At 36.7% G+C, this 25683-nt stretch overlaps 1 protein-coding gene across 1 annotated transcript in view; it reads left to right on the forward strand.

Moving 5' to 3' along the window:
- The first annotated feature begins 5012 nt into the window (after positions 1 to 5012).
- LOC104148292 (protein unc-13 homolog A) overlaps positions 5013 to 25683 on the forward strand; it is a 71777-nt gene continuing 51106 nt past the window's right edge. The window contains exons 1-6 of the mRNA XM_009681408.2: positions 5013 to 5193; positions 9516 to 9545; positions 12723 to 12822; positions 16683 to 16800; positions 18539 to 18662; positions 24962 to 25076. Coding sequence (XP_009679703.1) covers positions 5172 to 5193; positions 9516 to 9545; positions 12723 to 12822; positions 16683 to 16800; positions 18539 to 18662; positions 24962 to 25076 — 509 coding nt within the window. The 5' untranslated portion in view covers positions 5013 to 5171. The remainder of the gene's footprint in view (positions 5194 to 9515; positions 9546 to 12722; positions 12823 to 16682; positions 16801 to 18538; positions 18663 to 24961; positions 25077 to 25683) is intronic.

Below are 25683 nucleotides of genomic sequence, written 5' to 3' on the forward strand. Positions count from 1 at the left end.
TCAGACAATTTTACCCAACTATAACAGGAATTAAAGCTTGATATCTCATTGCTCCTTAACTGTAGCTATAAATGAGCACAGATACATTTTTGAGTGGCAGCAAGCAATTTTACACAAATCATACAGATAAGCAAAGCCACTAACAAGAAAAAAAAACTTTTTAAAATCATGATTAACTTAAATAGATTCTCAGAAGCAAATACATTTTTGTTTCAGAGTTTTATATTTCTTATCATTGTTTAAGGTAGCCTTTTCTGATCTATCCTGCCTATTGATCATTTAATGTTGGCAGAAATGGTGGCAGAGAGAACCCAGCTGCAGAGACTTTATGGGGCATGTGACTGCAGTGGTCCAGATAATTACAGCATTGAGGAGACAGAGGTCATAGTGGAGTCAGAAAAGTTCCCAAACTTAAGGGCTATGATCAGAAGTATGCAATCCTGTGCCTAGTAAGTACAGTGGTGCAGTGGCTGCTTTGTACATAACCAGCTTCTATTTATGTAAAATAGTAAAAATATCTCTCTCCGTATTTGTAGTGTTCTTCATGAGAAGATCCCGAAACACTGTATGTATATTAATTCCAGCACTGCCTTCATGAGACAGGTAATTGATAACTCTTCAATTTTTATGAAATTGGAACCAGGGAAGAGAGATATGAAGTGATATACAAAATTTGTACCTAAAAACTTTCACTTTTAACTGGACTTAGTAATCTATTTCTCCAAAGCTTAAGACCAACTTAAAAACGATAGAGTTTTGTCATACTCCAGATACTGAGTGATTCAAAACTCCAAGATCTTTGGCACGTAGTTTTCTTTACTTATTTATTTCAATTTTATAATTGAAATACCATTTTCCTGTAATTGTAAGCCTAATAACGTATTGATTCCAGTGAATATAACATACAAGACAGGTTGAATATGAATATGTGACAGGTTAGTTGTATCTTTATTTGTATGTTAAAACCGTAGGGTTTTTTTATTCCTGTGGCTTGTTTTTTGTTGTTAATCTCCAAAATCTTAGTGAATAGATCTTTCATTAAAATTAATATGTTTATACGTGGTGGTTAATAATACATAACATGCTGAAGAATGACAATTTGTTTGTTTCCTGTTGAAATAGGGTAAGCCAGGGGCATCAGACCTGTTTGTCAAGGTGATCCTTGTAAAACACAGAACACGTTCCTTGTTGTCCCTAGCCACAGTTGTGCCTTTTTTTTTTTTTTTGGAGGCAAGAACCCAGCTGATATAATTTGTATTTCCTATCCTCCGTATTACTTGCAGTTTCTCAGGGTCAGAAATCAGCTGATTGATTTTCTGTGTATTCTATGGCTTTGCCAGTGCATCTCTTGATAAAGTATTTTGTTACCGAGTTCATTATTTCTGTCTTTTATCACTCGTGGGGTCTCTTGAAAATTATCGTATACATCTGGGGATGCAGAATCTATATTTCTAAAAGGTAGAAATCAGCCAGCTGATTTTACCGACTTTCTTGACTTTCCTGACTGAATTCTTGATCATTAGTTTCAGTTTTGTTTTATTGTGATCACAATAATGATATAGCTGTCTCTTTGAGGAATTTGATTTGAAGGCTGTAAATTTTTTCCTATAATAAACAAAAACTTTCTCACACTAGCTTCTATTTTAAGGCAATTATTAACTGCAAGGGGAAGGCCAAGACCAGCTTATCTCTAGCTTTTGAGGTGGCTGGTGTGTTGCTTCATATGCTAGTTTAAGGAGGTAATCACGAATGTTAATCAGATGAAAATTTGGCTCGCTATATTTGATTAATTTGCAAAGTCTAATTTCCCTTTGCAAGGAAAAATTTTAGAAGAAGGAAAGATAAAATGTCAGGACCCCAAAGAAAAAAAAATATTTAAAATATATACATAGATAGAAATGTAGGGGAGGCAAAGAATTTCCTCTTGCACTGTATACCTCTAATATGAATTTAAATTAAAAATTGTTTTCTCCACAGAGATTTTATTTTTTTCTATAATTAAGAAATTTAACATCACTAGGCTGTTTTCATTTTGCTGTGAGAGTTGGGAGATTCTTCCACATGTTTTTATAATTAGTATTCAAATGTGCCTCCTTCCTTGTTTTCCATATCCAATATACTATATTAAAATGCATGTGTTTCATGACCATATTTGTTGTATTACAAGCATCCTGTAGAGAAAGAACTTCCTGAGAAGAACAATGTGTAGTTTTAATGCCAAGTACATAAATCATCAGGCTGAAATCTCCTTGCTCTTGATAAATTAATTGAATGATGCTGGCAGGCTTCAGTTTGCGAATTACGTGCCATATAAATTCAAGTATAAAAAGACAAGTAGTTTAAAAAAAAAAAAGACAAATCCTCACTAGAAAAGGCATGTATTTTCACAGAAATGAAAAAAACATACTTTCTTTACATCCGCTGAGAATTTGGACCACAAAAATAAATATATATATCCTTTGGAAGCAGATCATTGCGGTATGTCAGGTTCGGCTGATACACGCTTAATAACAGCACTGCTCCTAATCACTCTATTCTCTTGAAATGTAGTGGCCTGAAAGTATGGACAGTTTTGCTATGGTTTAGATAGAAATGCAAAGCAAATGATTCCTTTTGTTTCCTTTTTCAATGCCCGTTAAGTCCGTGATTCTGCATTTGGATCTGTAATGTTGGGATCTTTTGATTCCAATGAAATTATAGGACTTTAAATGTAGCATCAGGCATTAAATAAGGCGCGATAAGACAGAAGAGAAATTGCTAGGGAAGACAAGACTGAGCAGTAGGATAATTACTTGAAAATACTGAAACTATTAGTTTCTGAAACATACTTGCCTTGCTATCTTGCAACTTCTCCTCTCATGCCTTTTATTTGAGCATCATCTTGACATAGCGCAGTGCTTTCACAGCTCCAGTTCGGTGCTTTCTGTTACTCTTGTTAAATATCATAAGCACGTTTTCCATATAAAGAAGCTTTTGCACATACCCTGTTCTCAATTGACAGGGCGACCTTCTGCCTCTGTTCTGATATTCTCTGTGTGCTTTCCACCATGCAGCCCTAACACCATTCCTAGTTGTGTACATGAGAAACACTTGACAGTGACCTCACAGTGACTGCTCTAGCTGTAGGAGTCCAAGGATTCCAGGGACTCTAATTAAGGAAGTGAGATTTCTTCATTGTATACATTTTCATTAATAGTTTACTTCCCAGCTGTAGGTGTCATCTGGCTGGTGATGGTCCTTTGTGTATTTTTCCTGTGATTACTCACTCAAATGGAGCCATTGTCTAAAAGGCATACAGTGTCCATGACTGAGCTTTTAAAAAAATATGTGTACGTATTTTGTGCAAAAGTAAGATTTTTAAGGGAACTCTTTGAGAAACAAGTACTTACATGGAATATAACTTTCTTACTATTTTTGTAAATATCCTCTTTTCACTTTTTTATTCGTATTTGAAGATTATATTACCCCTGTTTTAAGAAAACTCTATGATCACTTAAGTCATAATATCAGAATGGGTGACTTTTAGGTGCCAGATGCAGTAATACTTGGCACACCCTTGGACAAACGTGCTTGTTTTTGAGGGTGCTGTAGAGACGCTATCTGAGAGTAGGAGACTCTCAGGATCATCAAGGGCCCTGGTACCCGAGAAGGTGGGTGGAAGGGAAAGAAGAGGAAGCAGTTTATCACAGATTGAGAAGTCAGAGCTGCAGCTGTGTAACTTTCAGTCATGCCAAGGCTTAGCGTGGACTCTAAGTACTATTTACCGAACCTTAATTGAGCAATGATTATGCATTTTTTTCCAAGTAGATACTTTTTATTTGACCCAAATGCAAGCTCAGGATCCGATTCTCAGCCAGGATAAATCAGACTAGCTCCATTAACTTCAGTGGAACTCAATCTTTTGCATCAGGTGGGAATGTAGATTTGAGAGCATGACTGCTGTGGGAAACTTGTTCAGAATAAGAAAAAATTCAGAAGAGAAACGCAAACATACTAGTCTAAAACACAATGCCGAAAAGTTGTATGTTAACAACTTTATATTCTTGCATAGGAGCAGCATCCTAAAACAATATTAGTAAACACTTTTGTGGCAAAAAAATCAAGACCGTAGACATTCTGCAGTATGACTGTAGACGTCCATGAAATCATGTGCTAGATTCTGTTGAATATCCTATTGGAACATAAATTTCTGACATTATTGGCCATCAGATCCAGTTCCCTGGAATTGCAGGCAGCCGCTTAGTAGATGCAGAATTCAGATCTGTGGTCTGCCCCTTCCCCCCAACGCAGATGTACTCCTCTAAGGGTTTTAAGACGTCAGAGCAACAGCTGTAATAAGCTTTTCAGTTTGCATCGTATTGTTAAAAGGCCAAGTTTTACATGTTACAACAATATACTATGAGCCTCAATTAAAAAAATAAACAACAGTATTAACTTGAACAAGTAGTCGTAAACACCAGAGCTTTCAATAGCAATTCCACAATATTTCGCGTATTACTGTAAAATATCGTGACATTGCAAGAGAATATTTAATTGTTGCAAAATAACAAAGTGGAAGAAAGTGTAGAAATTCATGAAGCGCATGAAAGTTCAGCTTGTGTTTCCTTGCATTCAATATCTATTTGTGCTTTATTTTAGAAAACTAACCCTACTTATGTTTAGCTGTAGCTGATACAGTAAAAGACGGGTTCTGCATGCTTGGACCTGTGAGTAAAAATTAAACCTTCCGTATTCCACTTCGGATGCTTTGAATGTATGAAAATCAAAGTTTAAGAACTTACAGAGTATGTCCTTAGTGAAATAGTCACCACGAGTGTGTGTTATTGCTGGCAAACATGACACTCAGAAATGTATTTAGCCTAGAGACAGCTGAATACAGCAGATAGAGGGTGAGGAAACAACTGTAATATTTCTCCTCTCCACTTCCATCTCAGCATGTATATAGAGGGAGGAAGAATTTGTCATCGGTCTTAACCGGTCCATCAATTGGCTGGCTTTGGTCCATGTGAAACATGGGAGGAGCATGCAGGAAGAGTGAAACACACACACATTCACAGTGAGGAAACAGCAGAAAAGAGTAATCTAATCTTCACCAGGCCAACTATTTTTTTTCTATTTATAAAAAGGAGGATCATTTTAATTTGTGTTCTTTAAAATAATTTTCTACTGGAATGGAACTTCTCTCTATAAAAGGTAGGTTTTTCTTAACAAGCAAGCTCTTTCACAAATGTGACAAATGTTTAGTAGGCAGCTGCAAAAAGCACCCTAGCAAACTGCAGATGTGGGCTGGTAAATAAAATGGGTGGGAATATTCCTTTCAGTGCTTCCTTCAAGGGAAGTCAAGCAAATGCAGTCTGTAAACTGCACGCTTACAGAGTGATTGAACTGCTGCAATGTTTAAAGTCTGCTAGTGGCTCAAGGGAGAGAGTTCAATGGCCTCTCCCCGTTTGCCTTGAAAGTGAAAGCTTTCTCAGAGCTCTGAGACATGATGGAACCATTCAAGTTGTTGGATAAACATCCTGCAAATGTGATAAAATTCCATAGAATGCTTAGGGATGTTTAGCGAGAGATGAAAGCAAGAATAAGGAAAAGAAGGAAGGTAGGTGATGTTAGGCAAGTGGGAAGGGAATCAGAAAGCAATGGCAGACTTCGGGGAACTTTACGGGGTAAAGTTGCAGACTGAGGGTTTTGCTATTTCTTTTCTTATTTATTGGCAATTACTAGGTCCTAAGTATAACAGTGAAATATATGGTATGCAAAAACGTATTCTTAGAGCAAGATTAATTTTTGTAGGATGACAGAAGCATTTCATTCGAATTAACCCAGCAACGTCTTAAATGCATTGATAGGGTAGGAAAATTTAAAGATTACCTTTTGTACAAATCTAAATTTCATGGACGTTAGTCATACACTTGATCCAAAACAACGACAAGATTAGATTTTGGTAACTGTTGACTGTTTGAGTCACAATACTATTAGCTTTGGGGCATTCTTCATCAGTGGAAATGACACCGCAGAGCGAAACTTAAATCTGTTAAAGTTACAATTTGGAATGTTCACTTTTCTGATGGGCACATTAAATATGTAGTAGTCAGTTATTTATATGATAGAAACAATTTTAGATTATCTGAAGTCAGCCTTCTGAGTGATCACTCTGCAACGCTATTATTGAAGATTTTTGAACTAGCTTTTTGAGATGATGGGTAGTATATCCTCCTCCCCAGTTACCTGGTCTCCATTTTGCCCTTTGTGTTGTAACCATGTACTTACTAAGTTTTTGCATTGTCTGTAGAACAGACACATGAGTAGGAATTGAATTTTTACCAGTTTATAAAATATAAAAATGATAGAATAATACAGTTGAGTGGATTCTGCAGTACAGTTTTAGGTTTTTTGGCTCTTAAAGGGATTTGAACAGAGTTATTTATCCCTTGCAGTGTATTGTCTGTGTGTGTGTGTGTGTCTTGTCTGTCTCTCTCTCCCTCTCCAGAGGCTTGTAACTTTTAGGAAGCTTTTTTTGTGAGGTGTGTGACTGTTAAGTAATTAGTATTGCTGATCAGCTAGAGTTCAGACAGTTTGCATCAACACCACTCACTCTTGCATTTGCATGAAACCACCTTAACTCAGGTGAATCTGTGTCTTGGAAGATAGCAGTCGTCTTAAAGCATCATGAGGCACAAAGAGGATATTCATACCATACTGTTATTCAGATGATCTTGCTTTCTTTTTTGAACTTGTAAAACGGAGTGGTTTGCATAAGGATCAGAGACCACAGCCTCTTTGGGCTGAAGAGTGAAGGAAATGCAAAGAAAGAAAACAGCATCATTGAGAGGAAGGTATACCTGTATACTTTGTCCAAGGCACAACTGTTGAAATGCAAAGCACAAGTTTAGAGTGACAGTACTGGCGTCCTCCTAAGTCGTAGGGTTTGCAGCCACATCATGCTGATAGTGATGTGCGCTGTCTTTTTGCAGTTTGACTTTTAGCTCTGTAATTGCACTTGTGTTTGATCTAGTAATGGAACTCTAGGTTGGAGTGAGAAATTTGCTCATTGCTTGAGTAGTCGTCTTTCAGCCATGGTGACGGGAAACACTAAATGTTAATGGAATGTTATAGCTCTTGTTTTAGCTTCTTGTCTGGCTGGCACAGAAGCGTTCAGCTTTCATGGTATTCATCTCTTTTCAGCTTATTATCAAACATCTCAGGATCGTAGCGTTCTATCTCTATTTCAAGAGCATATTAATTTTTATTTCATCTGCTCAGAATGAATAAATATTGATCCACTGACTTAAGAGGGAGCATGCTACTTTTTAATATTTCTTTGTGCATACCATCATAGCAGTACAATTAATTGATTTTTTGGGAAACTCCATGTAGGCAAAAGCTTCAAGCCATGTACCATGTGGTATTTTATTCCCTATATATTTGTTGTCATACCCATCTTATGTTATTAGAATTATATGGCTTTCTGCTACTGTTATTACTGTTAAGGCAAAAGAATGAGCAACAGTAATGAGAATGATACTATTAGTCATAAACAGAATTATTTAAGTGGGGGAACTGGCAGACAGAGAACACAGATGTAATTATATTTACAGAGCAAGCATGTTTTTCTGGAAACCATTGTAAACAGGTCAAAATTAAATATCATGACTGTTTTTATACAGTCCCCCTTCATAAAAGGAGTTATCTCTAACCTAACCACTGGGAATTAACACTCTTTACAGGCAAAGCTGCCACTTGTAAGGTACTAAATTTAGCTTTCTTATTTTTGATGACAGCTCACCTCAGATTAGTAGCCATCACAACGTAGTATCTGGTCATCGTACTGGAAGTAGTGGCATTTGTGCAGTTGAATGAGTTATGCTACATAGGTTCCTAGGCACAACACAGGGATGTGGAAAATTCATTTTGGAACTGATTTCAGATCCCTTCTCTGCTATTCTTGTGCCTACAAAAAAATCAGTGAAGGCCAGATCCAGCAGAAGATTTTTGTGTCTAGAATGAAACTTCTGTATATTTGCCTCTTGGCCACAGAAGAATCTGAACTCCGTGGATCTCAAAATTTATGATATCTTAAGTATTTCAATGCATGCCCAGAGCTGCTGTATTCTTTAGGGGCTGAGCAGCTCCCCCTCCACATTCAATTGAAATCTGTTCAGAATTCAGTAGCTGAGCAGTCTTCTGTCAAAGTACACTGAAGAGCTCTGCCTGCTAGGTATTATCTTCCCTTCGTATAATAGCTTGCTAGGTAGAACTGTCACTTAGGAGTAAGAGCTGAAAAATGGACTGTTTTACTAGCTTGTATTGGGTGTCCATTTAGCAGAAATGCAGGTTTGAGGAAGAAATGGCAAGCGTATGTAATACCCCCCTGCCCACAGTAATTTCACAACCTTCACATATTTTCATCTGAGAGTGATTTCTGATCCTGATGCATTTTTTTCTGTTTAGCAACCCCCCACCCCCAGTGTATTCCCCTTCCAAATAGTCTTCAGTCTGCTCTAGAATTAATGTAAACTTGCGCCACCACATCCTTTGGGAAGGAGTGCCCCAAATTTACTCTCTATGGTTCAAGTCGCTTCAGGATATTTAAGTTTGTATCTTCCACATGCCAGAAGGAGGATACATGGTCCTGTCAATTGTATGTGTATGTACATGTGTATATTTTTATTTTCTTCAGAATGGCAAAGGATGCATTTATATTATCATTGTACTTTTAAATTTGAAATTAATCTTGTGCTCTTCTCCAGTTAAACTTGGCTTGCATCACAAAGTAGTTTTGGAGGGACAAAAACTGTATTCTTTTCCAAGGAAACTCAACAGAAGGGTGTACTCCAGGAGTACACCTAATCTGCTTCAGCTATTTTTGAGCGTGCTGTCTATGGGACGACAGTACACAGAGTCTGAGGTAAAATCTCTGAAGCATATGTGGAATGAACACTCAGCACCACTGTTTTACTCTACAGATGCGCTCCAGTTGCACCACTTTGGTAACATAAATGTTTCTAATAACATTGTGAAGTCCATCTCCCACTTGCACACATCTCCTGCTTCCTCCTAAATGCTCTAACCGTTTGGGGGATCATTGTTTCTTATTTTGACTGGTTGATAGGGAGAAAACGTCAATGCAATACATACCCTATTTACAAACAATAAACACTGCACATGAAGCAATACTTGAACTTTTCATTTGCTGCTCGTGTCTGGTATAAATTACTACTGGAGCATGGTTTCCTATGTCATTCAAATTAATCCCTGTAATTTGATCACTATAATTATGACCAATATTTATGTAAGCTGCAAAGACTTCTCCACATTCTTCCTCTTCCCTGAAGACTTCTAAGGAATCATATTATCTTACTAAGATGTGAACAGCATTGTGATAAAAGAACTAATTTTCATTTATAAGGATGAGTCCTTAAAACTACTGAAATCCCTCTTTTTTTACTATATTGGCAAGAGTCATCAAAGTATTACTTGAATATAATCAATTACTTTTTTTTTTTTTTACATAGTGAAAAAAGGAAAGTTGAATGAAGCAGCTGGTAAGTCTGATTTCTCTTTTAATTTCTGCTTTACATTTTTTTTCTTAGAAAAGAATGTATGTATCATGTTAAAGAATCGATTAAACCTAGGACTTCTAACACCCATTTCATCAAGAGTTCAGTGCAAAACAAATGAGGAAAGAAAATTGGGGGGGGGGGGGTGGAAATTAATGATGAAATCTAGGCTGTGGTTTCACACAATCTGTTATTTTCAGTTACTGGTTGTTATTGTCTCACAAATTAGTGCCATTTAAAGGATATTTCCATTAAAAGGAAATTTTACCTAATTTGATGGCCTAACTGCATCATGAGTCAAGAGAAATTTTGATTATGAACAGAATGCAGGGTTTTAGCATCACCAGGGTGAGGAGGAGATGGTGCCTGAGTTTCCGCAGTGAGGAAATACAGATGAGAGCCCATGTGTAATTGACTGACAGCTATATAGATGAGGTATAGGCCCTATGCAACAAACATGAGTGAAATCAAGCTTCCCAGGACTTTGCAGGTCTGCCTGGAGGAGCAACATTTAGCCAAAGGGTGGAGAAGAAAGGCCTTGTTTAGCCAGAGATTTCTCACACATAGATGATAAACTTACAGCCTTCAAGATCTATGTAGTTACTAGTTATCAGGAGAAGATGATATATCAACTAATCAATACAGGAAAATTTGCTAGTAGTTGTCTAGCCACTACATGTAAGTAACCCCTGCAAATTGTTTAAAGTTATCTGGATTAAAGAGAGGTTCTGGATTAAAGAGAGGTCACCTGAACCAGCACAGGTTAAGCTGCTTTCTTGGGACATGATTCTGCTAATTCTCTGCAAAGTATGGTCATTGTTAGTCAGACTGTGAAGTATAGATTGAAGGAATGTCTGTCTGTCTCTCTTCCCCCCTGCCCCTTTTCATTAAATTCTCTCTCCCTGAGAGAGATTTCACAGGGTTCAGTACATGTTTATATTTTGGCACTCAAGAGGTGATAATTTACAATAGATGCTTATCAACAGAATTGTTTGATACAAGTTAAATCACTTTTAATTGACCTTTGAATGTTGTATAGCATTTGTTAATACCATAAATAACAGGTAATGAAGTTTGAATGATATGTTCTGGTAATTGGCTATACTTTCTTGTGTCAGCTTCTTTGCACTGCCAGAGTAGGCTGAACAGCATACATTCTTGACACTTACTCTTTAAGGGGGTTATTTATAAAACAGAATTTCTAAGTTGTCTCTCTCACTCGATATAACTCACGAAATCTGAAGAAGAGGATGAATTAGTAGTAAAGTAGTGAAGGGGGACATCCAGATCCAGAAAAGAGCTGCCAAGGAGCAAGGAGCTCTTGGAGAAGCAGCAGTTTGAAAAGGCAGGTGACAAAACACCAGGAAATCAAAACAGTGATGATGCAGACAGACTGGAATCTCTTTAGATGTGCTCAGTTATGCTAGAAAGGGAGCTAGGAAAAGACAGAAGGTTTGAATGCTGGTATGATATGTTGTTGTGATGCAGGGCATGAAATTTTCAAATGTGAATGAAATGATGGAGTTGAATGTGAAGGTAATAGAGATTTTTTTCAGATACATGTTTTTAGTCTGTTTCATTGATCTGTATCTTGTCAGTCACAGTTGCATTTAAAGGAGATGAGTTTTAATTTTGTGTGAAGTTGTGTGGTTTTGAGTGGAAATTTGATATAGATGACGGTACTAAAAATGGCTGGAGTTAAACATAGTAGGTTTCAGGAAAGTGATTTAATGGTGATTTGTTTGGAAATTTAACAAATGTGAGTTGCAAGTCCTCAAACTAAAAACAAATTTTGCAACTAGAGAACGTTTTGCAGACTTCACTTCTTATTTTCTTCAGTTAACACAGAATGAGCAATGGGATAATATGTGAATTACACGTTGTTGACATTATTTATCACAAGTCATCAGACTTCCAAGTCTATGTTGACTTTGTCAATAGTTTATGCAGTGTAAGAGCAAAGGTACAGTGAATTATAAAAAACATTGATCACTTGTTTTAATTGAAACAAGTTGTTCCCATTACATAAGTTTTTAGTCTTTATGTCAAACATTATCATTAGTTGTAATCAGGGAAATCTACATACAGGATGCACAGGGGAACCTCAGGCTTTAAAAGGCAGTTAAAACTGCAGTGTAATTTGATACAACCTATTCAAGAGCTGCTTGTAGACAGCAGCAGCTCCCATCCTACTCAGTCGAGCTGACTGACCTGTGGGTGATACAGACAGCTCAAAAATGATTGTGTCCTTGGCCACATCTTATATGTATAGTATATTAAAAATTCTTCTTAAAAAAAGTCAATTTTAAAAAATGTCAGTGTTGATCCTAATAAAAGATGCTATAAGCTAATGTAGGATATGTTTCATGCGTGCAAGCTGAGAAGCTTTTCTGAACAGCTGCAGCCATCAAGACAATATAACATGCCCTTTGCTGCCTTAGATTCCTGTGTGAGCCCTACTCCTGTGTGAGCCCTACAGGGTGGAGCATTTCCTTAGTTCTTTCTTACTTTTTTTTAAACCAATAATGTTTTTAAGCACTTTCAGAAATCTTCAATTTTGTTTTTGTATGCTGATTAGGTCCAATTTTATGAATATTCTTACTGTGCATTTACAGAAACTACTGAATTTAGCTGGGACAGCGTCTGAAGCGCAGTTTGCTCTTGGGCTTCTGTATATCAACAGAACTAAATTCATTCACAAAGGCATGAAAGAGCCTTATTGCTACCAGTCTGTGGCCTTGCCATAATTGGTCGTAAGCCCCAATTAGCCAGTCAGGAATACTGCTGTAGCTTTTGAAAGCGAAATAAATCCTAATTTGCAGAAGTGGAGTGTGTACTGGTGGCATGTAGTATCTGTCAACAGAGATGGATAAATAATCTGAGAAGCCATATCTCATAGCTGATCCCCAGAACGCTCACTCACATTTAGGATTATGCTCTCTTCCACCTGTGATATACAGAGATTCTTCTGTCATAATCCCATTAGAATTAATAAGGATTTTCTTGTTCAAATACACGGATTTGAGAGGCATCTCTAACTGTGTGGTATAGCGTTTAGAATTAAATCCCTACTCCTGTGGAGTTAAATGTGTCTAGTTTCTAGAAGAAATAGTAAAATAAACTAGGGATATAACTAAATGTGATGGTTACCTTTTTTTTCAGGTGCATTGCACACCTATGTTGTTTTAAAAGTCCAAAATTTGAAAAGCACTACAATAGACAGAAGAGGAAGTCAACCTTGCTGGGAACAGGACTTCATGTTGTAAGTAACAGGGAATTCTTACCAACTGGTTGTGTTGTGCCTTCACTGTATTTAAATGATTTAGAACAATTAATGACGTCTGGAACCAAATACAGCCTACAAAGGCAAGGAGAGAGTATCCAGCTCAGAAACGTCATCAAGCTAGTTCTAAAGACAGGAACAAAAGTCAGTTTTGCGGGTTATTCAGACGCATTGCAGACCAAGGCCAGCAGCCAGGAATGGAAATAAAATATTTCTCCAAGCTCTTTAATTTCATTTTATCTCCTAGGAATAAAGGAATGAGAGGCGAGAAACAGAACTCAGTTTTATCCTCATGCAACTCTATTTTTGTGTTAACTGATTTCCTTTATGTAAGATTCATGTTTTATCTATCCATTTAGGTAGTTTACTTATTACTGACCTGTACTGTTTCTCATCTCTGCCTGCAGATCCTTGTCCTCTTAACTCACCTCTCTATCTTGTTATCCATTCTTTGTTCTTTTTCTGTACTCGAGAGCCTTATGTACCCTTCATTGGCCAGGTAGGTGCAAGCACACACATACTGAATTACATTCTGAAGAATCCTGCTTTCAGCTGTCGTTTTCAAAGCAATTTAGAAGAATTAAATATTTAACCCCATTAGATGCTTTGATCTCTATTTTTCTTTTGGTCCCGCCCTCCACCTTTTTTGACCCCTCCCTTCTCCTGCACAAATCTTTCTCTGTTACCATATCTTCTTTGTGGAAACATAGGTTTTATTCCTGAGAACTAGGGTTGGTTAAAATATTTTACAGAATTAAACACTTAATTGGCTGTACTTATTGTTTGTTCAATACGCTTACTACAATTTTAAATCTAATTTAGTGTTTTTCCAAAAAATTGAATTTTGTTTTGAATCCATTTCCCCACTTTCTGATTATCAAAAACTAAAAAAAAAAAAAAATTTGACAGACTCTGCATTTGCAAAAACTAACATTTTGATTTGAATAAACCCCTCACATTTAATTCTCTGCTATAGTAATGGCTGCATTTCTAAAGTTTTCTCTCTTTTTTTTTCCTGCTTTACAGCTATTTCAGTAAATTAATTTTATTTCATGGTGCTATTGGTCTTCCTTTAAGTCCTCAGCTTCATCAGATTTTTTTTTCCCTAAAGTGACTAATTGAATTAAGACCTTTTCTAATGGCAAGCAGCTGGTTTCTTAGAGAGCTGCAGTGGACTATTAGCTTGCTTAATTGAAGACACTATTTAACTGAAGGGCCTGTTTCTTATTTACATTAAGTCAACATTTATATCTTCTTTACACTCTTATTTTATGTCTAGATATAAAGGAGGATCAGAGGTATTCAGAAAAGGCTAATATCAACCAAAGCTCAGCTTGGGCTCTTTCTGCCCCACCCCCAGTCATTGTGCTTCTCAAGCAGACTGTTCAGAGCCACAGCCTAAATTAGCCAGGCTGAAGGAGCCTGTCTCTCTTTGAGAGTGCTAAGGAAAATTAACCTCAGTATCAATAGCTAGCCTTCATAAATGCTATTCTCCCACTGCAGCTGTGAATTTTAGAGAACTTTATCAGGTTTTGGCATAGAAGAGTCACTGCTACATAACAATATAGTAAGACACTTTTTTAGCACCTTCCTGATCTAGACATAACAGTTTTAAAGACATTGGGGGGTTTGGGTGAGGATGTGATAGTATATCAGTCAGTAGATAATTAAATTTCAGCGTTTGCCCTATGTGTTACCTTTAGTGCAGGAGGCAATTAAAAATTATTTCAAAATAGGTGTGTAACCTGTCCTATCAATTTTTCTGAGGGACTCATTAAAACATTTAATAGATTTCCTTTTCTGCCCTGTAAGTGCTTTCCTTTAAATCATACTGTGCATAAATGAGTGTTCCATAACATCAATGAAAACCAGCAGTTTATTAAGATTATTTTCTTAGTTTGCAATGTAAATATTACCAAAGAATACTAAAGCACTTTTCTAGCATGCCCTAAAGTAAATAAATTCAGCTAAAAGTTGGAGGAAATATTTTTTTAGAGCCTGCTGTAGCTCCATCTACTGCTTACTCACCCATATAACAGGGCGGACTATTTAAAATGCATTGTAAGTAGGCGTTTACAAATACATTTATATAGACTTTTTACATGTTCAAGTCCATTTTCTTAAGGGCTTTCTCTACCTCTTTGCCTGTTACAATATATTTTGAGAGAAAAACTGCTCCATTGACCACAAACAACCAACTTGCTTTTTTAAAAATACATATTGTTTAAGGTTTCAGTATACAGTTTTATTGTTCAGTTACCAATACATCAATATTAAAGATGGAGTCCAGAATTATCTGAAGATAGAAATTTACAATCTGTCTTCCTTTATGTATTTGTAAAGGGAGAAGTTGAACAAAAAATTTTTGTATTCACTCTAGCTATTTAAGTGCACAAGTACAGTGGTGTGAAAAAACTTGAGCCATCCAACACAGTGCTTTTTCGAGAGAAACACGGGGAAGTTCGGTACCTACCTCAAAGGCAGCACCCTTTGCTTTTCTGAGATTTCACTTTTCCTTTCCTTGATAAAATTGAGTATACGCTAATTCACTGTGGTACAGCACACAAATCAGTTATTGATTAGCTTTCATACTTTAATCAAATGAAGATTACATATTACTGGTCCCAGTTGCAGACACCAATGCCTGCATTATTATATCTCATATTTACAGAACTGCTTTGTAACTGCTTATAATAATATGTAAAGATTGTCAGACATCTTGTGTGGAAATAACTTGCACTTCTCTGTTTGTTAGTTTTGTTTCCACATCACTGGTGAGCCATGCGGCCTAGCCAAAATTAGTTTTGAATTCCTGCAAAATAACGTTGTTGTGTGATTTTTGTGTTTGTGAACGTGCCATGGTCAAAAAACAGCTATTAGTAAAATGTTTATATTCCGTAAGTGAAACAAAAATAGTGTCTGCACAAGCAGCTCTTGACATCAAGAGCGATTTTCCCATTACAGTTTTTTTGTACTGTGCAGCTTCTCACTTCTAGTGAAGGGAATGAGCTTCAAACATCTTCTGCACCTTCTCTCCTTTACAGTGAGAACAAGGTTAGGAACTGCTTCAGTTTCCTGTAGGAACTCATCTGTTTGTTCCTTCTCTTGGGTTTTTGTGTGGAAAGATGCACGTTTTCCCATACCATTATAAATCATCTATAGCTAGTGGTCCATGCTGCTGCATGGCAGTATGTACCATCTTGGGCAGTGTTGCCAGCTCTTACAATTTCGTTGAAAACATTCGTCTGGGTTTTATGTTCAAAATGACTGTTCCTAGTTTTGTGGATTCCAGTTTCAGCTAACAGAAATCACCTGACAGAAGGGTGGCTGTATTGCATTACTCCTGTGGCTAAAGAGTTAGCTGCAGTGAAACCTGAGAATGCCGGTCACTTCAGGGCTGTCCTGAGGAGACTGGTATCCTGTGGAGGCAATAGCAACTCCATATGGAGAAGCTGCTCGGAAGAACCTCAGCCAAATGCACTTCCTGGTCCTATCTTTCTGGATTATATCCAATAGGTCCAAGTCTTGTAGCAAAGTAAAGCTACTGATAACTGGGACTTCTGCACCACGTATTTCCAGCAGAATTGTTGCCCTCGTCAGTTTGCAGGAATCATCCTGACCGCTTGGTTCCTGAGACTTGGCTCATCTAGTCTCGTGTTTGTATCGTGACAGTTATTTCCCATTTTATGGGTTTACTGAAAACAAAACCACTGTGTTACAAATCACTGATTCAAGGTGTTATGAGAGAAGAGAGAGTAACTGAGACTGCGTTTACAGCTCAATGTTTCGTGTATTCATTGTTTCAAATCTCAGTGACTGATTTTTGTATTTATTTTTAGTGAAATCAGTGCTGATGAAAAGGGATTCATTCTAGAGCTGTGGAAGAAAGGCTTGCTCTGGGATAGCATTTTAGGCATTTTATGGATTCCCCTTGCAACTGTGGAACATGCAACAGATGTAAGTTGACTTTCTGTGGAAATATAAAAGACTTGAGGTGAAATCCCATGAACTTCTCATTCTTAGTCTCTAAAACTGCTGTCATGAGATGATTAATATAACATTCTGTCTTGCTTCATTTACACTGTGATACTGAGGCATAGTGCACGTGAGGCTCTTAAAGTGGCAGCTGATAGGCATTAGCCATATACCCTGGAGAAATGGCTCACGTACTGAATCAGGTATAATTCTGTAACTAGGTTAAAGTTCACATGCACTCACTAATTAGAAAAGCAGAGGCAGTTTGGTTTATGTGATGAGAGCAAGGGAACTTCAGATTGAGGTTCCTGGCCTGTATATTTGTCATGTGACCTTGGGTAATTCTTTAGTAAAACGGGCATAATACTGTTCTTGTGTCACTCGGGGGAATTGCCACTGTCTCAAAGAGGAAAAGAGAAATTTGTCCTATGATAATAAGGATGAAATTAATAGTACAATAGGTACAGGGAGAAGGATAGGTGGAGAAAACCGGTCAGTCTCAAGAACTACTTTGTGTCCGACATAGCCACAGTTAGCCACGAGAGTGCTCCACTGAGCAGGCATGCTTTCAGTCGGCCACTTGCACAAGTTATGTATATGGGGTGCTGGAAATACTGAAGCTACCTGCCAATGCTGTGAAACTGTATGAACTCAGGAAAAGTAAGGAAGTGCCTTACTATAGTACTCCACAGTTACCCATTCATGAATCTTCTTTACTCCACATAGTCTATGGGTTCTATTTGTAAAAAAGTAACTCTGAAGTAGAGGAGATGGATTTAATCTGGCACCTGATGCTCTGCCCCCCCCCCCCACTTATTTTTGCCAATAAAAATATGTTCTAATCCCTATGCCCCTCTTTAAATGTCCTTTACAAAATAAAAAGATAATTGAGGTGAAAGAGCGAATCAGGAAAACCCCTTCCTCCTACAGAATCCCCCATCGATCTCAATAGCCATTTCTTTATAGGGACTGATGATTATTCATATATATATTGATCTGACATTTTTTAAATTCTACTCAGAAAATGGAGATAGAGGAAGAAGGTAATTCCTGCTTAAATTAGAAGTTGCTCTGTACCACAGCTGCCAAGAGCTGTTTTGGGCCCTAAGGCAAGTTTTTTTTTTTTTTTTTTTTTGCCTCGCTATCCTAGCTGCTGTTGAGTTACAATTGCTGACACTGAGGTGGTGGCTTAATAGTTAACACTGGAACTGTAAACAAATAAAAGATGCAAGTCAGGGGGTTGCTTTCTAATTTCTTCAGACCCTCTGAGCCTTTATTTACAATTAGGCCACTGTGGAACTTTCCTAGTTATTGAGTTGCTTCAAAGCTATTTTTAGACTGGTTATTATCATACATTGATCACATCAGCCTTGCCAGGATGTGCTTGTTTGTCATCAGTTCAAGTTCCAGGGGAACTGGAAGATCTCAGCTCCTAAAAGAGTTATGTTCAATATTCATGTTTCTTACATCTTAATCATGTTAATGTGAATTTGTCTGTTTATGAATTTGTTGTAGAGCAAATTTTTTCACATACCATATCTGTGAAAACTTGAAGTCCTAGCAGCTACTGATGTCAATGAAAGTTGGAAGAGTCAAGAATGGATCCTAAGCCTATTGGTGTCATAAGGAGACTCCCCTTGACTTAAGGGGACCTTGATTCAGGAAAAAGTGGGTAATGCTATAAATCCTACCCAGGTAACTTTCAGAATATTTTTCATAGGAAGGCCCAGGTGCCTGGTGGACATTGCATTCTGAAGTCATAAAAAGTGGAAGCAAGATCTATGGCACTAAAACACCAACTTCACATCAGATCCTACTGGATGTCTACTTTGCACTACCATTTGGTGAGTTACAGATTGAGAAAGAATAAGAAGTGTCCATAAATATCATAAGCAAGAAATGAATGAAGAGGTCTCTCTTAACTCCAACTCTCCAGCCAACCTGTACCAATTCCTGAAGTACAGTGTCAAACAGTAATAATTCTTGCATAGAATTTACTCATTATCAGAGCATTTGTATACTTGATACTGGTAAGTATTAAGAGAATCGCTGGGGGCCACTTGTAATGATGAACCGTTTCACAAGTTAATGTTCATATATGTGGATTGTAGAGCTAAAGAAAGACATATGCTTCCTCAAGGTTCTATTAGGTCTTCCGCATGTCTTATGACTCTAACATATCTTCTTTGACCAGCTATTTCCATATTGTAAGTTTTACTAAAAATCTAGTACTTCTTTTTTATCTTACTAGCAGTAGATATCTGCTTTTGTAGTGTATATGGGGATGGATAGCTGGATGTATGTATATAGAAATAATGTAGGTGGAAATGGAAACTGAAGATTTAATAATACTTTATTTCACATAATTCCCAGGTATCATTCTGTTTTGTCAGCAGCCACAAATAATTTTCAGTTGCCTGAATAAAGAGGTTTGCGTTTCCTTGCTAGTCACATATGCCTCCATCTGGATCATTCTGATTCTTTAAGCATGATGGAAAGTACACGTGTCAAATGGATTGAGTCCTTAAGAAAAAGAAAAAAAAAAAAGAATAAATCCTATTGGAATGAGGTTTCCTCCTTTTGTAATGGTTATTTTACTGTTACACAACCCATAAACTGTTATCCTTTTCTGTTGTGTCCTTTATAAAACTATTTCTGTGTACCATAAATTCTTGCTGGAATCTCCTTGGAATTAGGAGAATATTTTAAATGTCTCCTCAATAATTTTCATATATTGAAGCCTGATACATATCTATTAAAGAAATTTGCTCTGATTGTATGTTTACAAGTTGTAAATTCAAGATACTATAGATTTCAGATTGCTACTCAAAGGGAGTGTCAGTTTTGTACTCTAGTTCCAAATAAACTAATAAAGAAGTTTGAAGGAAGTAGTCTTTAAAGACCGTCCTTGAAACTGTCTGGAGTGTTTTGGAAAACCTGTAGAGGTCACTCTTACACTATAGTTCTGTGATCGTGGGAGGGTACAAAAAGCATTCAGTTTCAGGAACTGAGAAAGCCATGTATTTATCTTTACCATCTACCTGCTGTCTGGTTGAGGCGTTACGTTTTTATTGCATATTCTGTTGAATGGTTTTCAGCTCAGCTGAAACCAGCTGAAGATCTGTCCTTGGCTGCTGGAATCAGTACAACCTCTTTGTTAGGATGGCTTACATCAGTCAGTAGAAGTCGTCAGTTGCTTTTCACTGTTTCATGAAAGGTGCCCATTTGATAATGCCAGAGACTTTCATCTTCAGGAAAATATAATGCATCCAGTATAAATCTGAGAACCCCCCTATGCTGCTCTAACAATAGGGCTTTATTTGGTCTTGAAGCGCTACATGTATTACCAGAAGAGTGTTTCAGCATCATTAGTTTGTTCATGGATGCTTGTTTCTAAAAGTATCGGCTAACGCTGGCTGTGGTATTATTTCTGCAAAGTGGTCATTTCACCATTGACGTTTAAGCTGAACTCTGCTGAAAAGCTGTTAGATAATGAGGATTTGTATTTAAAGTTCTGCAGGCAAATTCACACCAGTACTACAGCTCATTTGCAAACACTTAATATTTCTAAAAGTCAAAATTTTAAAGGATAATCAGATTTCATGATTAAATATAATAATTTTGTTTCAAATGTATTAGGTCCTCCATGTAAGGTCATTCTTCTCTGTAAGAGAAGATGAAAATTTAAAGGACATTCCTTATGTTTTTATTAAAGCCCGTGTTAGAGGCCTACATCTTGCTCTTTTAACATTCATCAAATAATGAAATTATATACATTTCAGTGAATCCATTCACTGAATAGTAGGACATACACAGTTAGTAAAGCATAATATCTCATAAACCAGCATGGAGGTATGTATAGCTGAAAATACAGTGATGCTGCCAAATACTTGGAGCAATGGGACTGCCTGACCAGATCATGGAAGCATTAAATTTAAGACTTAGTGACTGTTGTTTATACTTCTTAAATTTGTTTTACAGGTTTACTGTGATTTTTGAAATGATGTTATGAAGGGCTTTAGATAATTTCTTATATTGAAGCACAGCAGATAAATATCTTCTACAGGTGTCTGGATTTTATTATGCTGGTAATAAAATTCATTGAATAACATCAAAAGGATACAATGAACATGAGAAGTAATAGTGGAAAAATATCTCTCAAGAACTTATTATCTAAATAGAATAAATCTTATTCCTGTCTTCGTGACTCATGTGTCTGATGAAGATCATTAAATGTAGATGACCTGATTCCACATGTATATAAAGATTACTTTTACCGCTCTGGCATATAAAGAAACTTTCAAATGGGTCTAAAATGCATTTCATCGAAGATCTCTTTACACTTCCAGAGACAAATTTCATTTATAAGAATCTGGTGCAGAACTGCCTTTGGGGAGAGTTTTGTTCTAGTGGTACTCTTAAGTGGCTGTAAAATCTCTTAGAATTCATTCTGTTTGTTTCTTATTTTCTTTGAGAGGTTTGGTCTAATACTGTTAATTATTCAAGTGCAATGAAGCTTCGTAAAGCAAGAATGAGGAAATTCTTCCAGCTCCTTTGGAAAGTTCTTGAACCGCTGAAACAATCAATACTTGTCTTTTGTCTGAGATGCAGCAAAAGAGAACATGGCTATTTTCCTATCATCTTGTGTGTAGGTTGCCCACAGGGTAAAGGTTCTGTTCATGTTATCCTTTTACCATCAGATTTGTCTATGCAATTGCAAAAGTCTGATCTTTGATCTCATCTCATACCACAAGCAGGCTGTGAAGTAGAAAGTTGATCAGTGTAGTGGAGGAACAGTCCTTTGTTTTCAGAGTCATAAAGATAATTATACAAGAGGGGATATGAAAGAGTTGGGGGTGCGGATTTAAGCAAATGCAGAGGAATAGGTACAGCAGAAGAAAAATCAAGCATAATCAAGAGACAGAGCTAGACAGAACGTTAGGAGAGCCTAAAAAAAAGGAAAGAAAGACCAAATAGATCATTGAGGGAAGATGAAAGAAAAATATTTTATAATGTTTTTACAGTAAATTGTTTTTTCAGTATTTATGCTTTCCTAAATTTTGCTCTTCCTCCTTATCAACATGTTTTATCTAGTTATTCATCACACAAAGGTACTCAGACTTGTTAAACTGTATGAAGCCTTCATGCTGTAAGGAAACAGAAATGTGCCCTGCATTAATGTTTCTTCTAGTTTTGTTTACAGCGGGAAACAGTTAAGTCAGAATTCTTACTGCACAGTGTTTCTGAAGAAAGATTCCAAACTTTTTATCAGATGTTTAAACTAAAATTTCTAGTCGAGGATTAATTTCCAGCCTTTATCTTTGAGCTTTATTTGTTTTTGGAGCAATATATGAAGAGCTCCGCTACCCACTGAGGTAAGAGTAGTGGCTAGTAACCATTCTGGGTTCAGGGAGACCTAGTGTGAGAAATTTGAGCTTTATAGATGACCCACAACAGCTAACTTATTTGCCAGGTAATCTTTAATTTTCCAGGATAGGAGGTAGCTTACTCCTTAAAGTTACCATGTGCTGCTTTTTGAAGTTTTTGTTATTTCCTAAGTACTTAGCTGTCTTTTGGAGACATGTTTGAAGAAAATACCCCTGTTCAAGATGGCAAATACTGAAATGAGAGGGAATGAGTTAAGAACTCATTAACTCTTTGCAGTTAGTTTGAAGGCTTCTAAACAGTACGGATGTCCGACAGAGAAAGCCAACAGACCTCATATGTGAAATAGAACATGCATGGTAACATAGCCAGTCATAAATAACCTTTGATAACAAACAAAAATCAATGAAGTCTTCATAATTATATTTTGCAATCTGCCACACCAACCAATAGCTATGGTTTATAAGGAAATATCCAGCATTTTTATTCCATCTTCTGGTAAAAATATATCTGAGTTACAGTAAATCTTATCCCAGTATCCATGCCGCCATCCCAGCATAGTTAGATAAGAGAGTAATGAACTAAGTAAAGACAGAAAATAAACTGCTGTCTTACTAATATAGATCCAGTACAGGTCCTTCCAAGCTTTTTTTCCTAGCAGCTAGCACAGCAATATTGAGAAGGTGGCATGTAAGTAATGTTGTATTTGTCCTATGAGTAGAAACACAAACGTGAGTAAGGACTCACCAAGGTCAGTAAAACCTGACGTTCTCCTCAAGAGTTCAGTCTCTGAAACAGTCAACGTTATGTTTACAAACATAAAGCTTACCTATGGGGCAAAAGAGAAATGCTTAAGAGATGTTGCTCTTTCGATCAACAGGAGGTTATTGCTTCTATTTTTAGCAGTTGCACAGGGTTGAGTGATATAATACATATACGTGTTATGTTTCTTCTAGATTACTTTTAGATCAGTAGATGTGTACCCTAGTATACTCTTGGGACTTTGAGATCCCAGTTACGCAGGTGGTGGATCTGGCCAGAATATACTGCAGCTCCCTTTGGCACAGCATTTTTTCTCGTAAAAGTGGGATCATACATGCCCAGATCTAACCCCAATATGATGCAGTAATTGATACATAAAATTATAGTTTCCCTTAATGTGCATAAACATAGTTTTAAGATTTATCGTTGTAGGGTAGGAATAACCTTTGGCTTGCAAAGCACTTGGTTGTATTTTTGGGACAGGAAAGACCAACTGAAAAAGAAAATGATAATGTAAGAATAGATGGTTGAATTAACTCCATGGTAAAGAGATAAAATGCTGAGTACCTACAGTGTACCAAGCGTTTCTGTTCTAGTGTTATGCAAAGATGTATGTGGAATGTATTTGATAATAGCTGTCACTTTCAAAGTCAGTTTGACTTAGGAGTTAGGATCTTATTTTGCAAAGTAGCCTACTGGCTACAGGACTTTAATCTCATAAGTCATTTCGGAAAATACCATTCAGATATTCACCTCTTAGGCACGCTTGAAACTGGACTCATCATCATTTTGCCATATAGGCTAATCAGCAAACAGTGGTATAACATAGCATAAAAATGAAGTAATAACAGTGAGGCTAATTCTTGTTTCTTTACGAGACACCATGCTAATCCACTGGTACACAAAAAGAATAGCAAATGAGGGGAAAAAAGGAACCGTTCCCGTAGAATTTTGATCAGCATAAAACAAGGGCCTGAAAAATCATAGCAGAGTGATTAGGAAAGTTCATGCATCAAGATATAAAATTCAAAACACAAACACCTTAGTTTGTGCTATAATACATGTACATCTGAACAGTTTAAAAGTTAGCATTAACTTATGCAGTAGAGCATTAACTTAATATATAAATATATAAATAGAGCTTAACTTAAGCAGAAGATCATATTTTTTTCCAGAATGTTATCTTCAACTTATCTTTGTTTCACAGCAATGTTACTTTTATTCAAAGCAAAAGACAAGACATAAATTTAACTTTTTTAGCAGCTAACCACTCTGGCAGTTTGCCTAGGTAAACAGTCTGGGAGAAAATACATCAAAACATACTTCTTAGTATGTGACCGAAACATCAGATGTGGGAAGAAAGGAGCATCCGAATTCTTCAAATCAGTGTCAAAGAATATTTCCTCAGGCTCAGGGCCAGATTATGAATCCTTTCCTCTCACTGAATGTAACAGGCCAATTCATGGAGTAAAATGTTCCTCAGTAAATCAGTTTGTACCTCTTGACTGCAGATGAGACATTTCAGCTTCCTCCAGAGATAAGAACTTGAAATAGGGTCGGTTTTAGGCTGAGAGCAAGTGGAGTTGAAGTAGTAAACCTGATTCTTTACTGGAAAAAAATGCAGATAGGAATGTTGTGCACAGACACAAAAGAAATACATGGTCAGTTAACAACCGTAATATGACTGGAAAATCAAGAGATCTGGTTTCTTCCCAGTCCAATAATAGTCCATTTTTCAATTGTGAAATGTTCCTAAGTTTATGCGACAAAAAGGAAGTGGTCTAGGGCTTTAAAAATTTTCAGAACAAAAATCAAGTTGGAACTCTGTAGCTGATGTTCTTGTAGGACGTGATTTAATTACGAAAGTATTTTGGAATCAACTTGATTAACTTCCTCTGATTAAGACAATTATTCGTGGATTTAATGTTTATGTCCTTAATTAGAAGTTCCTCCTGTAAAACAGCCTGAGTTCTAACAGTCTTTCCTTTCTCCACAGATACCCATGAAGATTTCGATTGTAGAGGCTGTCACAGAAGGGCTGCCCTCCAAGGTACAAGTTATTCACATCAAGATACACATGATAGTATGTCATCCATGGAAAACAAACTAAGGTATTTTAATCTGTCATTTCAAAAATGTATTGTAACACTTATTGCTTTTATTATTTCTGAATGATGTTCAATGATACATATACAAATATTTTGAGCAAGAATGTACCTGGAAATTTCATACACCTATAGAAACATAAAACATGTTTCCGTTATTATAATGGGATAGAGAATAAGAAATCTCCATATTCTCTTGAAAGAAAAAATCTGAAGAATACTATGTCTTGCCAAACCAATTAGCGTATCTGTGTGCCTTCTGAGAGAGAGATTATTGGTTGTCAGAAAAGGGGATTTTACAGACATACACAGAAGTATGTCTGTACAAAACATACAAGTACATACTTGTACAAAACAAGAACATACAATAGTACGTAGAAGTAAAACCAGACAAACATAGAAGTAAACCAGAAAGGATCTTTTTGGCAAATTCTTACAGAACAAAAGTATAATCCATTAATGATGCAAAAGAGAGAAAATATTTTAGAATCTTTTGTCGCAGATTGTTTTACGTATTCTTGCATACTGATGGCTTCAGAAGTACAAACCTGTGTTGATAAGATTGGTCAAAAATGGTGCGCGGTTGGTCCTTGTTTAAGGTGACGTTTTAAAA

This window comes from Struthio camelus, chromosome 12 (assembly GCF_040807025.1).
Source record: "Struthio camelus isolate bStrCam1 chromosome 12, bStrCam1.hap1, whole genome shotgun sequence".
Classification (NCBI taxonomy): Eukaryota; Metazoa; Chordata; class Aves; order Struthioniformes; family Struthionidae; genus Struthio; species Struthio camelus.